This window comes from Phaethon aethereus, assembly GCF_964289735.1.
Source record: "Phaethon aethereus genome assembly, chromosome: 18".
In the NCBI taxonomy this organism is placed as follows: domain Eukaryota; kingdom Metazoa; phylum Chordata; class Aves; order Phaethontiformes; family Phaethontidae; genus Phaethon; species Phaethon aethereus.
The window spans coordinates 4,336,770-4,354,206 of NC_138594.1; the positions used below are offsets into that span (position 1 = coordinate 4,336,770).

Consider the following 17,437-nt stretch of genomic DNA (forward strand, 5'->3'; position numbering starts at 1 on the left):
TTCAGCAGAAGTAGACGAGTAAGGATTTTGTCACAGGGAGGGAGAAGCAGAGTCTTTTGTGTATGATGGTTTATTGCAGGCTGTAATGGCATCAGGATGATGTTACCAGGGAGCCTCTACACAATGAAATAATTTACTATCATCTCTTATATCCTGCTAGCACAACAACGTAGTCACCATACACCTGCTCCTAAAACAGTTTTGATAGCTGTAATGTTATGTCACAGAAGATGTTGTAACCTTACCTTAAAAAAAAAAAAAAATACTTGACACGATTGTCAGTTTAGTCACACAAAAATCACTGCGAATTGATAATGTCCTTTGAAAGGATTATAATACAGCCAGATTTGCTGAGGTCTAAAGGGCTCCAGACCTTCCTTTCCTTTCCCTCTCACACACCCCAATGCCGGCAGCCCCCACAGTCCCTAATGCTCTGTGGGGCCACAGCTTCTTCTCAGCTCCCTGAAGCCAGGGAGAAGCAGTGATCCTGCACAGTCCCAAGAGCCTGGGGCTGTCATCACCTCCGACTCCCCACAGCAGCTCACACTTCCTCCAGTTGGGCTCAGTGGCCCAACATGAGGACGTCCCTATCACCAGTCTGGACTTGAGGGATGATCTCACACTGGGACTATGCCCCCATCGCTCCCACAGCCCAGGAGCCACATGCGCTGGTGGATAAGGTAGTACCAAGCCATCACAGATACCATTTGCACCGCTTGTTGGCTTGTTTCCTCACAGAGCTGGAGGTCCCCAGGTTAGCAGTGTATTTGTCAGGCTGTTCAAAGGCTTTCCTGGCTTTGAGAGCAGTTGCATAAAAATGGAGGAACAGCTCTTCATTGAGAGAGAACAGTTTCCCGTCTCTGTTCTGCTCACATCTCACAAGAATCACATCTTTACTACTCTTTCACAACACACAGCCAATACAGCTCTAAGGGAGTAACCTCCTCACTATACTAGCCTTTGTATTACCAGCAGTATTATTAAGTGAAGCTGAAAAATCTGTGTTACTGAAGATGCACAAACCTGAAAGAACTCTGAATTTCATAACCCAAAGGTGAGTCTGAAGAATTGGCATTTACAGGAAAATGGAAAAACAGTCTTTGCTTGAAAATTAAACAAGACTGAAATGGAATTAGTCACAATAAACTGTACTTGAAGACCCACTTTTCAGAGTGGATTAGTATTTTAAGAATGATATTAAAAGGTACAATAAGATATGATATAATAAGATGTCTTTTATAGGGCAGTATAAAGATTTAAAGAACCTATTGAATTCTGTTTGCAATGAAGATGTACTAAGTAAATGTGGCTGTATTCTCTAGAGCTATACAATTCTTGTAATCTTTTCTTCAGAGACCTTTGGCTAATTCATAATTCAAAGCATTGCTCGTTTCCCTTCCTGTCTGTATGTCATACAAAGATGTGCATCCAATACATTGTCTTGTGGATCTCTGTATATTATACACATCCCAGTTCCTGTTATGTATACATTCCTTTGTAAGGATATGATTTATTTCTTTAAGCACTTTCCCATCTTAAAATGTCAGATGCTTCCTGTACTTATATACAAAGATGGTTTAGCTCCCAAAGGTACTGAAGTTCAACAAAATTCTGACTGTGGACAGTATGAATTTACCAGTGAATGTTTGGGAAATATGCAATTCCACCCACTTTCCTCAGCTCTCTAGCATAACTTTATTTCATAAGTGCTTAACACTTCAGTCATCAAGAAGATCAAACAGAGGTATGGTTTTGAAAAGGAAAGAACCTAAACTGAACTTTCTAAAAGTTTATTCTTCTTCAAGTCGAAGCTTTGATTCTCAAGGGTTATCACTTGTGGTGCACAGGAACTTGTCAAGATTAGGAAAATGGGATTTCAAGGCTAACTTTTATCTATTTCCATTATCTGAATCTGGCTATCTTTTGTAAATAAGACTTTTCTTCCCCCTAAATAACTTACTTATAAAGCTTTTGGGGTAAGTAAGGAAAATACCATTATTACTTTATGGGGTTTCAGACTGGTTACTTAATAACAAAACCAAACTGTATTAACCGAGGTGGTTAGACCATAATCAGTTGCCTATCACTGGACTATCGGACTCTCCAGCAGATTTCACCAGCTAAAAAGTAAAGATGTTCCCTTTTTTGTATTTTTAAAATATAGCATTATACAGAAACATTCCTTCCCGAAAAGATTGCCAGATTAAAGTCTAACTCTGCATGAGATCGCTCAATTATTGAAGCCCGAGGCAAAGAAAAACCTGCACTGATCTTATTCAATTCTGTGGAAGATCTGTGCCTCTCCCTCGCCACTGCCTTATCTTCTGCAGCCTTAATCCATAAAAACACACTAAACATAAAGGTATGTATGTTCAACAGCCTGAATTGGAGCAGCTAAGAGAACAGCTCAAGCACAACAGGGAAAACCTGGGCAAAATTGCACTGTGGCCCAGCAGAGTAGTGAGAGGACATGAAATGAAAGTGCACAGGGAGTGGGATGACTGGTGGTGGTCAAGAAGAGTGTATGTTTGGAGGTGTGGACTGGTACTGAAATGAATGGGATCTTTCTAGTTTACCCACAAAGGTACCTAAGTCCAGTACTCCTGTTAACAGAATATTTCTGACATCTGCCAGCTCATAAAAACAACCACAGGCTTCTTCAGATTGACTCATTTAAAAAAAAGAAACAAGCAACAGCAACATCCTTTATAACTACCGCTCATGTTCCAAAAAGAGGAATATATCACACAACAGTTGTTCTCGAAAGAGCAACAGTATTTTTCAGTGAGGTTATTCAAACTCAGTATGTCCTAAATTATAAGATGTTTTCTTCAGAGCAATTAGCGCTGCAATTTCAGCCGAGCATTTGAAGTCTCGAGTACACAGGGAAATTGGCCCAAATAACTCTTGGGTACTAGTCCCCACGAGCAATAAAGGCTCTGAAGGCCAAAGGAAGGCAGTAGCAACCCTTGTGCAACTCTCTTAACAGGGTGTACACATGTAACTAATTGGAAACCAGTAAACAATTCTGGTATTGAAGCACAAAGCAGATAATCTCACTCACACTACTTCAGTCATTTTATTCTCATGTGGCTGACTGGAATAAAACTGCTAAAATACTGTTTCCCTCATGCAGAAAAAGATCTAGGGGATATAATAGATCACAAGCTGATTAGGAGTCAACAGTGTCAAGCCATTGTGAAAAAGGCAAACACTGCACTAAGCTGTGCAAACAGGAGCACGGCTTGCAAGGCATGGGCCGTAATCCTGCTCTGCCCGGCACTGGTACAGCCCCAGCGGGAACACTAGGGCTGGCGCTGGGTCTCATTCTCCAGCCGACATGCAAAGCACCCAGAGAGAGTCCAGAAGAGAGCGATGAGAATAAACAGAGGTCTGAAGCATGACCAGCGAGGAAGGATGAATGAATCAGATGTGCATAACCTAAACAAGAGAGCGGGGGGGGGCGAGGACACACACACACACGTAACAACAATGTGCAAATACATAAATCGTGGCTGTGGAGAGGAAAGGAACAAGTTGTTTTCTGTGTGCAGGGTGGATAAGGAATAACGGATTTGGGATGGAGTTTGCAAGCCCTATCAGGCAAAGGAAGGGTTAACATAGGCATTAGCAAGAAAGCAGCTGAGAAGGCACACAGCTGCAGGGGATAAAAACACTCGGGAGAGGGCTATCAGAGGACCCCTTAAGGAGGGGCTGAGGGAGTCTCAGGACAGGGATACAGGCTTGAGGGATGTTGGGCTGTGTCTTCTACAAGCGACTCTAGTCCTATCTTTGGCAGGTTACTAGCCTCATTTCTATTGACATTGATTATGTCAATAATCAATTTTTTTAGGCCTGCAGAAAAGCAGGATAGGGTGCTAAGGTTTTGTTTTTTTTAAAAAAAAATGCCCAGCAGAACTTTTCACATCTTGCCTAAACTGTGGTCAAGGTACTGAATCAACTAAGGTAGGAGGAAAGGGGGATAATTTTTGCCTAAGAGAAAATATTTATACTCCTGTTGCTAAGAGGACTTAAACTGAGGAACTGTACCTTCGGAGATGAAGACTTTATCTGTGGAGGGAGAGAGATAGCAAGAAGCTTTTGTATAAAAGGGAAAAGTTAGGCAATAGGCTCAGGCCCAACAGCTCTAAAACTGGGGAGATGGCAGGTGTCAGGATCTTTTTGCCAGGGGAGAAAGATCTTAGCCTGCCAAATTTGAGGCGGCTTTGAAATCCCAGGAATATCTAGGTTAGACTTTAAGAAACTCTACAGGTAAAGATAGCAAGGACTGCAATAAATTGTCTGAGGATGTTACAAAGCCTCCGTTGCTGGAGGAAGGCCTTTGAGAAGAGGCTAGTAGGCATTTGTCAGGAATGTCAAAGTTGATCCTGTCTCAGGATGGCAGGACTAGTAGATGAGCTTCTGAAGTCTCATTCTGCCCTACAGTACTATCATGAGAAATACTGCATCCCTCTTTTCTTGCCACTCTACTGTGATGTTTTATGAAAATAACTGAGTGTTTTTGGAAGCTCAAAACATTCTTTGACTCGAAGTGGTTTCAAAACTAGCTCTAAGCTGAATATTTTACCTACTCTGTTGAATGATCCTTTCAACATGATGTTCCCTGGAAATACTGCAGTACTGAAGCTTGTAAATTCAGTGACAAATGTGTTAGAAGAAAACTCTATACTCACTCATTCTGTTGTTCCATTAAAGATACAACTAAATTAAGTTGCCCACATCTTTCACAACACCAACAAACAGATTTGTTTGTAAGGATACTTTTACTCCCTTAGTTACAGTTTGACCTTTTCAAAAAGAAACTAAACCCAAGACTACTTGACCTAAATAATCCTAGCAAAACCCTACACAAGCAGTTCTTTTTTATCTTTTTTTAAACTCCTAGTGAAATCAGTTGAGATCTGTCCTCACAGGTCAGTAAGTTTAAGCTGTCCATACTATAACTGGTCTGTGTCACTTTTGAAATGACAGACCTGAATGTAAAGAAAGCAAAATATCTTTCTAGATGTCTTTCTACCAAGATGAGGAAAGTTCCATTTGATAGCTAAAGCTTACAGAATTTGCAAGTTCTAGGTTCACAGTAATGATCCTCAAGAGATTTGTTTTATCAGGAATAAAAGCTAAAAACTAGTATGATGAGAAATGTCTTTATGTAATGTTTTTAGCAGGAAGAACTGCTTTGTATGCTGTTCCCCACCACTCTGAAAAATCTTTAAGGTCGAGCAATTGAAAGCACAACTAGGACCAAATGATTTTTGCTTGCTTGTCAGTGAGTTTGTCATGAGAGCATTAGGAGACCTCTTTCCATTCTGACCCACATGAAAGAGGAATAGGCCTGAAACGATGGACTATATTTTGAAAACTGTATTTAGTTGCCCAAAACCACAGAAATGCCTGCTAGATTTTCAAAAACCAGTAGGTAATGACTCTGACAGTGGAAGTTAGATCCCACAGAATAGTTTTTTTGTGCTTGTGGGCCTTTAAAAGTCTGTCCAAAATCCACCAAAATGAAAATCAGGTTTTAAATGGATGTTTGTATTTAATTACCTTCTGTGGTCAGCTACAGAATATAACTTAGACAACATTTCTGGTGGTTTTGATTGGTTCTCTATTTTCTTTGGGGAAGGAGGCATGGGGTTTGCTCTGCGTGTTGTGTACTGCTTCACATACTAAGGCACTGGTCCCCGACTAGAACTCTGTTTGGTTCAGTGCGAGTAAAGCAATACTCTGCTACACTCTCTTAGATAAAGCAAAGCACGCAGGCAATGTAAAAGTGCTAGCAGCCTCCATTGCCAGAAAAAGAAATGATCATATTTAGCAGTGCTGTTCACAGAGAGGTTAAACTCAGGCTGGATGGAGAGAAGCTGTGTAGATAATTTGAAATAGATTCCGAGGGTGAATTACTGCTTGGCTGCCTTCCTCACCTCCTCAGTTCTCAGATTTGTGTGCCAACAAACATTTTAAGATAACTCTGCTCTGTTTGCTCCTTGAATTGTCTAGCTGTTTAACAGGCTCTTCAGAAAAACAAGGGATAATCTCAGGATTTTGCTCAACAAAGATTGCTTTGTGCAAATTTTAAAAATTCTGAATGGGTTGTTGTATAGGGCCTGGTCTTGCGATCCCTTTTAGTTGCAAGTACTTTCCAAGGGAATAAATGGTTGCAGGATCATAGTTTCAGTAAGTAAATGATCAATAATGGTATCATTACCACCAAGTATTTTCCCACTTTTAGTTATTAAAAAATAAGAAAGGCACTGGTAGTACTGAACAGACCAGGCTTGACCAATAGAAGTGCTATGTGAAGAGATCCAAGTAAAAAACTTAAGAGAACAGATGGGAAACTGCAAGCAACACTTATTTAAGAAATTAGTGCCTCCGCAGGCCGGGCTGGGGCAGCGCTGGAGGTGACCCCGTAGCCGCAGCGAGGAGCAAGGTTTTAAAGCTTTAAAACGCCACGCAGCAGCCTCCGGCCGCGGCTGCCTTCCTGAGCAAGCGACATGGCCTGCGGCTCGCCCCCAGGGTCTCTCCAGCCCGAAGGCGAAGCTGCCCCAGAAAGGGCACCTGCACCCCGTCTCCCACCCTCGCCTCAGCGCCTCGCTGCTCGCCGCCGCCCTAGACTGTCGCTCTACACCGCAGCGGCGCTTCCGGCCTCTCTGCAGCCGCCTTATCTATCGTTGTTCCTCCCAGCAGGGCTCCCGCGCGCGCGGGGCGGGGGCTCGCTAGCTGAGGGGCCGAGGCGGGAACGGGGGCAGGCGGCCCGGCCGCTCGCGCCGAGGAGAAAAGCGGGCGGGGGGTGTGTGCACCAGCACCCCCGGGCGCCGCGGTCGTGCGTGTGAGGTGACCGCCGCCTTCCCCCGTGCCGGTCAGCCCCGGTTCCTCCAGGGCGTTAAGGGGCTGAGCGGCGCCCCCCTGATCTGAGGGGCGGAGGCGGCCATGACGGAGGCGGGGAGAGCCGGGGGCAGCCCCGCCGCTGCCCGCCGCCCTGAGCGCCTCCGGCCGCCGGCGGGGCGAGGCCGCGCCGTGCAGGTGGTACGTGTCAGGCGGGCGGCGGAGCGCGGGCTGCGGCCCGGGCAGGCGGGGTGCGCTTGGCCGGGCGGCGAGCCGCGGCCCTGCGGAAGGGCGGCGGTCCGGAGCGGCCGAGCTGCCGCCCGTGCGTTTCCCTGGGGGTTGCGCAGGTGCTGCGGCTGCTCGGCGGAGGTTGCGGGAGGCGACTTTGGCCTTGGTTTTGTGCTGGGCGGCCTTGCAGAATGACGGGCCGGGCCGGGCCTGCTGGGTTACCTGGAGTTAGAAAAGATAGCTTTACATTTTTCTTACGATATTTGGTTCTTTTGTTACTCCCTGTAACAATTGTTGTTTTTTTTGTTTTTTTTTTTAAACCCTAAAAACTAAAAGTTTTTTAAAAAGTTTAAAAAAAAAACCCCTAAAACTAGAAAAACTAGTTTTTCTTTTACAAATTTGCACACGTACAACTGGTGTGGTTTGGCAACGATTTAGATGTAGTGAGGCAAACATCTGAAAAGCAAAACTACAGATCAACGGGCAAGTAAAAGTGATGAACAACTTCACAGAGCCTCAGATCCTAAAGGCAGGCCAAGTTTGTGGCCTGAAAATCTTTCTGGGTTTATTTAAAGTATCTCATACATAAGACTTGACAAAACTAATATGTTTCTGCCAGCAGCCATGAGTTTCTAAATGGTTTGCAATAGTGGCTCACATGAAACCTTCATTTAAAAATAACAGTTTCTGACTTCTGTAACATCTTCAACAGTGTTAACATTATTTAAAAAAATCTGTTTTCCACATTCAGGTGTGGAGGCAAGTAGGAGTGTACTTGAACTGAAATCTGTGGAAACTGAAGTTAAGTTTTCACTTTGGAGGTGTTTATCTCATTTGTTCTTGGTAGAGGGTGATGGTGGTAATGCCAGAAATGAGATTTTTTTGATGCAAAATGTCTAGTTGCACAGTTTCTGTCATTTTTTAAAAAACCCCTCACTTTTTTCCACTTCTTTTCAATCTTGTGATTGATGTATTGTTTTTCAGTAGTCTAGCTGAGGAAGGAAAGGAGGTTTTTTGGTTAATACATTTGTAGAAGAAAGAGGACTGAACTACCTCTTAACCATTTCACATTCTGCCATTTTTGCCATACATCAAAATTAATTTTGCAGCGAAGGCAAGAATCATTAACTTAGCTTAGTGATGGCAAAACTATGTTACTGAAAATACCTAAAACCGCTTCAGGTCTTATTCTAGAATGTGTGAAGTCCAGGCAGTACCACAATGCTCAAGTCCAGATCTGATTCATAGTTCTGTGTTTTAACTGTTACTTGGCTCATAGGCCATGAAAGTGTTGGATTTTGCTATAAATCAGTCTCAGCTAACAAAATGATAATTCTGACTCAGTTGTCACTCAGTTGATCTTGTAATGACCAGAATACATTAGTTATTTCCAATTTATGTCTCTGTGTTGACTCAAAATGACATTGAAAGAACATTATGCATATTTCTGTAGTTCACTATTATGGTAACAGTCTATGGTAACATATAGGGAAGGCTGCTGCAAAGAGAACTAGAATCATCATCTGTGCTGGGATCGGGAAGTAGTAGTTGGTATAAACTGCAGCAGGACTTCAGACATTAGGAAAACCATTCCAGGCCTCCTTTACGCCTGCTTCGCAAGGTTGGTGTTTCTGTCCCTGGAGACTATGGTTTGTCAGCAAGCATATAGCTGTAGTTGATCTTGTGTTCGGACAGGACAAATAGGGTCTCCTGAGGTTACTACCAGCCAGTTTTCTTACTATGACTCTGCACCTGTAAGTGAAATAGTGCCCTGGTTCATGTTTTTCCCTCTTTAAATGAACCAAGGAGCGTGAACTATTCTGATACAGTCACACAATGATAAAGGCCAATTTATGAATGCCTAGTTCAGGACGAGTACCAGCTGCAGCTTTTAAGCTGGGCTGCAAATGTAGAAATGAACCAGAGAGAAATGAAAGTTTAGCTCTGTGGTGGTCTTAATTTGTCTTCGGCTTAAAAAAAAAAAGGTAAACACAGAAAACCAGTAAACTGGGTAAGAATGGTAGAACATAAGGAACCTTTAGTATATAGTGTTACCAGTACTGTGATAGTTTAGTTGTATTGCTGTGTACAGTTATTTGTATGGATTTGTTGATTTTTCAGGTTTTACACAGAAGAGTCGTCAGCAATTCAGCTCTGTGCCTTATTTTGGCAGGCATCTAGCTCACCATTGCTCTAGTTCTGTGGAAGCAGAACTTGCTCACAGTAATATGTTTAAGAGCATGCTAACATATTATGAGTTATTGAGTTGAGAGTGCCTTAGTGCCATCAGGTATTTATGGATTGTTTTGTGTGTGCTGCTGTTAAAGTACTGCTTTTTCTGTTTTCATTTCAAACTAAGCGGAGGGGCCCTAACATCCTCTTGATATTTTGCACTGCTGTCCTGACTTAAACCAGGAGTTCATTATGAAAAAGAAGTTCCAGTTCTACAGTTTTCAAGCCATTATCAAGCTAGTTTGTGACGGCATAGTCAAATTTTTACTGAGTTAATTAGAAAACAAATTGGAAAATCATTGATTTTTCTGGATATGCAAAACTGTAGTTAGTTTGTATTGTAACTGGAAGAATTGGAAAAACCTTTTCTTTCTGAATGAGTATGTTTGATTAGTATGAATGTATAGGGTCATATTTTAATTGCCATCTAGACATAAGGGATATTAAAATCCTGAGTAAATTGAATATATTGATTTAGAATCTCAGATTTTTGCTTATTTTTTAAGTCTTAAAGTACTATCTGAGACACAGTTCTGAAATATTTTTTTTGTCAGTTGCAATTCTGATATTTTTGGTAATCAATTTCACATTTTTATTTTTTTATTTCTTGTTATTTTACTTATTTGTCTCTGCAAAACAGAAGTCAAAGGCCTGCTTTGCTTAAAATTTTAGATAACTTTCCTTTTACTTCTTTCAAATACCCCTTTCACCTGTTAAACTGCCAAAAATCAGGATGCTCATTCTTTTTAAACAAGTATAGTTGTTTTTTTTTATTTTGCTGTGAAATGTTTTTTATTTGTTAATCATCATACCATACATCATACGCTGTAATACCTGCATGTACATACATCATACTCTGTAAAAAAAAAAAAAAAAAAACAAAACCAAAAACACACTCCTCAATGTCCACAAAATTTATCTGCCTACTAAATGCATGCATTTGCATGTATTTGCACAGTTTACATGTACTCACATGTCACCAAATCTTGAATAATTCCATTTCAGTACTCTTCTAGTATTTTGTTTCTTAAGATTCTCACGTGCTCGCAATAGAAACTCATCCTTTGTTCCTTCAAATTGCATATCTATGGTTACACCACATGATAAGGAGTTTAAGTTCTGTTTCTAGGAACTTCTTAAAATGTCCCCTGAGACTTTTTACAAGTTACTTAGGGTCTTTGCCTTGCGTTTCCCATCTATAAGCAATCTAAATGAGTATGGGTTTGGACTCTCCCTTTATAAACACAGCCAGTGTATTACTGTGCTAATTTCTTGGGGCTTGCATTCTGTGATGGAATGTTAAAATTAAATTCTTTTTTGAGACACTGAAAGAATTTGGGGGGTTTGTTGGCTTTGGGGGGATAATTAGAAGAGTGGTGAGTAACTGAACAGAGAAATGCCTCGTCCCTGGTTTCTAAACAATTTTAAAATATTTCAGGTAAGTTTTTATGCTTTCTGTGTATGTGGCTGAAAAAAGAGAGGCCATAATAGGAAAGCCTGCAATGGAACGATGTCATATGTCATCTTCTAATGTGCTTAGTGGCAGTTTTAGATAGAATAATTTTTAAAAACTTGGCTAGAGCCCAAGGGTACAGGCTGCATATACGAGCATCTCCAATTAGGTACTAAACGTATAGAAAAGATTGATGAGTAAGTACGTTAATGGAAGACAGAAGTAAAGAGTGTTGTAAGACATGCAAGAATACTAGAAACAGATTAGTGTGGTGTTATAGATGTTTTGTTAGCATTTCTGGTTCGGTAGTCCCTCTTGTTTCCTTACCAAAAACCATCTTGTAGAACTCAAAAAATGAGAAAAAAGTTTGATAGAGAAGAAAGAAAATAATGTATTTATAATGAAAAGAAAGGATCTTTGCCTCTTTTTATATTTTTAAGATACGTTTTTTGTGAAAGTTAGTTTCAGAAGGATCTGTCACTTCCCCTTTCTAGTGAATATTCTTATACAGTAAGTAAACAAAGCTAGTGCTTACTGACATACATTTGGATTTTTGTTTGGTTTTTTTTGTAGTCTGTCATTGTGCCTGTTCACAATAGCGCACGCTGGTTAGATGAATGCTTGAAGTCAGTTTGGGAACAAGATTTTAGAGAAACAATGGAGCTATCAGTTTTTAATGATGCCAGTAAGGTATGTTTCAGACCTTGTTTAAAATACTGTCCAAGTAAATACTGTCTCTGATAACAGTTTTTGTTTTGGACTCTGTTTGGTTCACTGTACAAGTTAAAATAGCTATGTCTATATCATCATTTTTCCAGGATGATTCAGCTGAAATAATTGAAAAATGGAGGCTCAAGTTGGAAGATGCTGGTGTTCCAGTAATCATTGGTACTAATGATTCATCTCAACCTCGAGGTGGTATGTAGCTTAATAGTGACTTTTTGAGAGTTAGGTTGTTACCGCAGGCATCTTCTGTTTTTTGGTTTGAAGGGTGTCTTTGTAGCCACTTGCATTGCAATGGAAAAAACCCACATTTTTTTCCAGAGCTCTCCATTCAAAAACTTGTTCCAGTTTAGAATTTGGCCCTGTTGGTTTTCGCTCTGTAGAATTTGTTTATATGTTCAGGAAAGAAGAACTTGGCTTAACACTTGGGCTCTACTCTGCAAAAGAATGTTGTTTAATTGTAGTGTACACAACATTGTTAATGCTTACAATTTTACTGTGGCTTTCTGATACCAGATTTCTTTTCAGGAGATGAGTTTTAGAAAAAAGAAATACAAAATTTCTTACATAATGATGTAAAAAGTAAATGCGTGTCTTTCAGTATTGTAGAATAGACCCTGAAGTAGAACAAAATACATTTTTGATAGCCCTTTGATGATCAGATCGAAACATGGGTTTCAGAAAACTTTGGATGTGAGCTAAAACTCTCACTAAATTCCTAAGTATTTACAGAAGGGGCAAAACAATATGTTTAGTGAGCTACCACATAGGTGTGTGGTGTGATTCCGTATCGACTGACATGCTAATATGAATTACATTTACCCACTGGAGGAGATAAACTGTCGGAGAGATTTGTTTGTTTTCTTTGCTTGTTTTGGTTGCTTTATGTTTAGTGTTTTTTAGCAGACAAGCTTGCTAAAATGTAAAATGGAAATAAAAGTGCATTGCTCTTTGAACAAGCTGCTGTTGAATGGCATTGAAGTTGGAAGATTGTGTCTGTGTTCTGAAGCAGAGCAACAACAGGACAAAGCAAGCAGAACAGCATGGTCATATTTTGGATGGGAGCTGTATAACTAATGGTTCTATCATTCTGGATTTTGTGACAATGAGTAGACAGATAGGAACTGCTACAAAACTAGTTCCAAATTTGCGTCTTTCAAGTTAGCTCACTTAAAAGGCAGACCTTGGAAACACTGTAACACAAAATCTGGTCAGCTTCCCTTTTTTAACAAAATACCCTGTTTGTAACTGGAGGGAAGCCTAGGCTTATTGCAGTCTCCTCAAAATGGTCTTATTATGAAAAAGCCCAGTTCTGTTTCAGAAGGCTTAATTTTCATCCCCTTGTTGAAACATGCAAATAAATAGGAGTTTGTGCAATGAATTCATCTGCAACTTGGTATAGGCCCCTGGCTTTATTTACTACCATTTCTTTTGACTATAGACTGCTTTAAAGCTTTTTTTTTTTTTAAACAAGTGTCAGCCTGAGCAATACTGAAGTAGCACAACTGTTGTTATAAATATTTTTAACATTTTAATATCTCTAGCATGAACTGTTGTTGTTTTGACAGTGCAACTTGTAATACTAGCATTATTGAGCTGGTCATGACAAAAGGCAGACAAGGTTTGTAGAGGGAATTTTTTATTTTTGGGCAACTGATAAAGCTGGAGTTGAGCAATGTTAAGAATTGCTTGTATTCCTGGAAATTTTTCTGTCTTCCTTATTCCCGCCCCCCTCAACTATTGAGTGATCAGTCTTTTTTTTTTTTCAAATCTTACTTCTCTTAGTAGTTGATGGTCTAGAAGGTAAGTAGGTTGTGATTTCTCAGGAAAAAAGTCAAAGAATAATACCAGAGGTTGATAATTATGGTACCTAGGAAAGTTGGTTAGTAATGTTTTTGTCAATATCATCTTGTTATATCATGTATTTTCCATTTTTATAAAACATTTTCTGTGTATAAAGTCTTGTTCCTAAAAGAGTGTTGTAGTAGTCACGTGTAAACTAGTTCTTAGTTTGCGAGAATACACAGGTGCAATGTTTTGCTAATAATATATGTTAAAATTCTGAAGTCAGTTCACCTTTGCACTTTAGGAAAACGAAACTAAAACTAAGTTGGAACTGTGAACTAAAAGTGGTATTTTGTGCCACTAGAGATATGTCAGATTAATTTTTGTTTTAACATGCATTTGTCAGTGTTGAGATAGCTGGAACCTGAAAAAATCTTTAATAAATTGGGGGTGGGGGATGCAGCTGTGATCATTGTTTTAAATAATAGAATGAAATGCATAGTTCTTTTAAAAAACAAACCCACGCTTATTCATGTGAAAGTCACTCTCAGGTCACCATTAAAATGAGGACATCTTTTCTTCATGGTTGTTACATTTTAGGAGCAGGTTACTTGAAAACCATAGTATTTGTTTGCTTTTAGTGACTTACTTTTATTATGTTAAGGACTAGTTATAACTGTAAGGAGTCTTTCCTCTAAAAGAAGATGCTTTAGTAGAGAAACAATGTACTAGTCAGGCTTTGCATCTTCAACTATTTACACAAGATTAGGATTTATTTCTTATTCTTTTCTAGCATGTAAAAGAAAGGGGGCGGGGGGGAACCTAGAAAAAAAGAAAGGGTCACTTGCCTGAAAAAAGGAAACCTTTTTCTTTCCAAGAGTGAGGAATGTTAATATCTCACTGAGGCTTAAGTTTTTACGGCTGTAACCATGGTAACAGGCTCTTTTCACCAAGTAAGCAGGCCTTACAAAACTCAGAGACCTGGCACAAACATTTGATTTTGTTCAGTAGAGTAATATTAAAGAAAATTTTTTACTCATGCCAAACGTAGGATTGTTGTGGTGAAACAATTTTTAATATCTAGTTTCTTCTACAGGGAGTTATAGCTCTTATTAATTTTTAAAATACCTGTCTAGAAGAATAGCTGGTATATGAAAAGCTTCAGGATGGTGTCTGTCTTAGCTGGAAAATATTTCTAAGATTATTTCTCATAACAAATATTAAGTATATCATGATATTATTTGAAGTGTTTTATTTGAAAACAACATCTGAAATATTTCAGAAAGTTCATAGAGGAATATAGTTGTCATCTTGTAGTTGCCTTTGAGTTTCCTTCACATTTTTTCCTACATTATTGGTTCCTAGTACTTCATTATTTTCTACTGAAGGTTTGAAATATTGGGGTATACTAATGATGGCATTGAAATGTAAGTACAGGCTGCTTTACAGCTGCTATTGATGTATTGAGAGTATTGATTTGATTGATGTTGGGCAAATTTAGTTCTATCATGTTCTTTTACCTCTTGCTTTAGTAGGGACCTCCACAGTATTCGGGTTTTGCTTGTTTGGCGTGTCCAGACCTGCTAACTTGCATCAGTTGTTTGCCACTAAAACTGCTCATGCCAGGATTCAGCTCTGCTGTTGTGGTAGCTACTGGCTTTGCCAGCTGCTTTTTTTACTGCCAGTAGGAAGGAGGAGGAGAGTAACTAGTGAGATTAGATATTCATATGTGTCTAAAAAGTAATATGTAAATATGCTTTAAGATAGTAAGTCCAAGAAATCCGTGATGAAAAGAAGTTGAGGATTAAAATACTCAAAATACATAAGAAAAGAATAATAGTTATAAGGAAAAGCCTTTATTAGTAGTGTTCTGTTGGTAGTTGACATAATGTTCCTTTGAGGTAGTAAGAAGTGCAGTCATAAGTCTTTTTCTGTACTTGGACAACTTGGAAAAATAGCCAAGGAGTATGTGCGTTAAAACTAAGTGAACCTTTGAGCCCAGCCAAATTTGTTTCCTGAGCAAACTTAAACCTGTATCACATAAAAAGAGTAGAGAATTACAGAAGTCTTGCCTTCAAATGCAAAATCAGGAACTTTAGGGATAGTATGATTTAAAATTATCCTGCTCCACTTCATGGTGGGATTTTTTGGCTTTAGGTTTCCAGTTTTCCCATTAAAGAATAAAACCCCCACAGTACTGCATATCTTCACCTCATTTGGTTTGCATGTCAGGGCAATCTTTTGCTGGATTCCCTGACTTGGTTCCATAAATACTTCAAGCAAAGCTTAAATAAATATATGACAAGTGGAATTCATATAGCATTTTTCACAGTAACACTGGGTATAGCATGGTCTTTTCTTACCGTGCTGCCCAGGAGAATTCAAGGACCAGAGACCTTGTCTACATAGAAAAATCATCCCGGATAAACACTCCTACCTTGCAGATGTATTTCAGTGGTAATATGAGTTCATCATCTTGCTGGTTGCTGCAGTCCCATCCTTACCCTTGAGTATGTATGCCTGCTCCCTGCCTTTTTTCTGGCTCTGCCATTTGTTTGACCCTCCAGTGCTGTCATCTGCTTCAGAAATTAAGCTGTCAAAAAAGTTTTCTTCTGCTTCATCTTCCTGAAATGGCTTGGTAAAAGAGTCAAGAAGTGTCAGGGAATCAGAAACTAAAAGACCCTAGATGTCAACATTGTCATTTCACTGAATTTTTATTTCAGTGTGGTCTTCCATAGAAGGTATAACATGTTCTGGTATAAATAAGCCAGGTTTGTGCTCCTTGTACCTATATTTTTCTGCTTTGTCTCCCCTCTGCATTACATGTGCAATTACATAAATGGTGCATGAAGTTTTTGTATTTGCATGCAAAGCATAATGGAACAGAAGTTACATTTTTTTTGGAGTCCTTCTGGGGACCTTGCCCTCTGCTGGGAAGAACAAGTTGCCTAGCAAACTTGTTCTTTCTTTGCCTTTTTATGATTTGTTATTATTTGTTATGTCTTAAGAGGTGAATATGTATATACAACCCCCTCATTGCAGGGGGGTTGGACTAAATGACCTTTAAAGGTCTTTTCCAACCCAAACCATTCTGAGATTCTATGATCTGAGGTACTGGATGTGAAACCTAGGTAGCTGGCCTCTTCAAGATACGTATTACATATTATGTCTTTATTATGTGGAGGGCTAGCAAAAGTAGTCTAATTCTACATGGTGGTAGAATTATAACATGTACAACTGATAACCACTCAGAGTTGGAGATTGAAATAGGCATATTATTTAAATATTTACAAATTACCTGGTTTTAAATATGGAAAAATTGCATACTTTACCCGATACTGATTCTTGTATTTCCTTTCATGTGTTCCTGATTGTAGTAAGACTTAAAAAAGTGGAAAGGTAAAAACTACCACACAATTTTATCTTTGTTTTCCCAACAGTTGGATTTGCGAAAAATCAAGCAGTAATTCAGAGCTCAGGAACTTATCTTTGCTTTCTGGATTCAGTAAGTTAATGCATTTTGTCTACCTAAGTTAATGCATTTTGTCTAACTTATTTTTGTCAATAAAATGCTTTGGTGTTTAATGTAATTGTTGGTTTGCCTTAAAGACAAGCTGTTTAAAGGTGTTTGGGTGTTAAATGTGCTGGTTACTATTTATAGCTGTAAAGTTGTCTTCCAGCCTGTAGAAAGCCTACAGCCTTACACTATTCTTTGATCCTATCGGATTTCACAAGCTATTGTGAGCTATTGTGTGGGTTGGGTCAGGTTGGTATTTAGGTGTTTTCAGGATTTTTCTTTCCCACATTCTTTAGAAAATTATATTGATGAGAAACTAAGAGCTAATCTACTGGCTTTTTTCATGCAAAATAGGTGCGGTTTCACCTTCCATCTTGAATTTTTTTTTTCTTTCCTTTGTTGGATACCTTCTGTGAACCCATTCAGCTCACTAACCCACAGATAAGTATCTGACTTTATGCAGCTTAATATGCAGTGAAGGATTTCACAAATGTGCATAGCTCATCTGAGGAATGATGCCATGTGGCTAGGATCAGGCGAGAAGAGCGAGACCTTTAAGGCTCACTGATCTCATGTAATTTCACCTGAAGATTGATCCTTTCCTCTAAATTGGAACTGAACTATGGTTTAGTGTAGTGCTAGGAGGAGCT

General features: G+C 39.4%; 1 protein-coding gene across 1 annotated transcript in view; it reads left to right on the forward strand.

Moving 5' to 3' along the window:
• Positions 1–6,954: 6,954 nt before the first annotated feature.
• B3GNTL1 (UDP-GlcNAc:betaGal beta-1,3-N-acetylglucosaminyltransferase like 1) overlaps positions 6,955–17,437 on the forward strand; it is a gene marked incomplete at both ends in the record, with an annotated part of 126,353 nt that continues 115,870 nt past the window's right edge. The window contains 4 exons of the mRNA XM_082008265.1: positions 6,955–7,050; positions 11,336–11,452; positions 11,581–11,680; positions 16,711–16,775. Coding sequence (XP_081864391.1) covers positions 6,955–7,050; positions 11,336–11,452; positions 11,581–11,680; positions 16,711–16,775 — 378 coding nt within the window. The remainder of the gene's footprint in view (positions 7,051–11,335; positions 11,453–11,580; positions 11,681–16,710; positions 16,776–17,437) is intronic.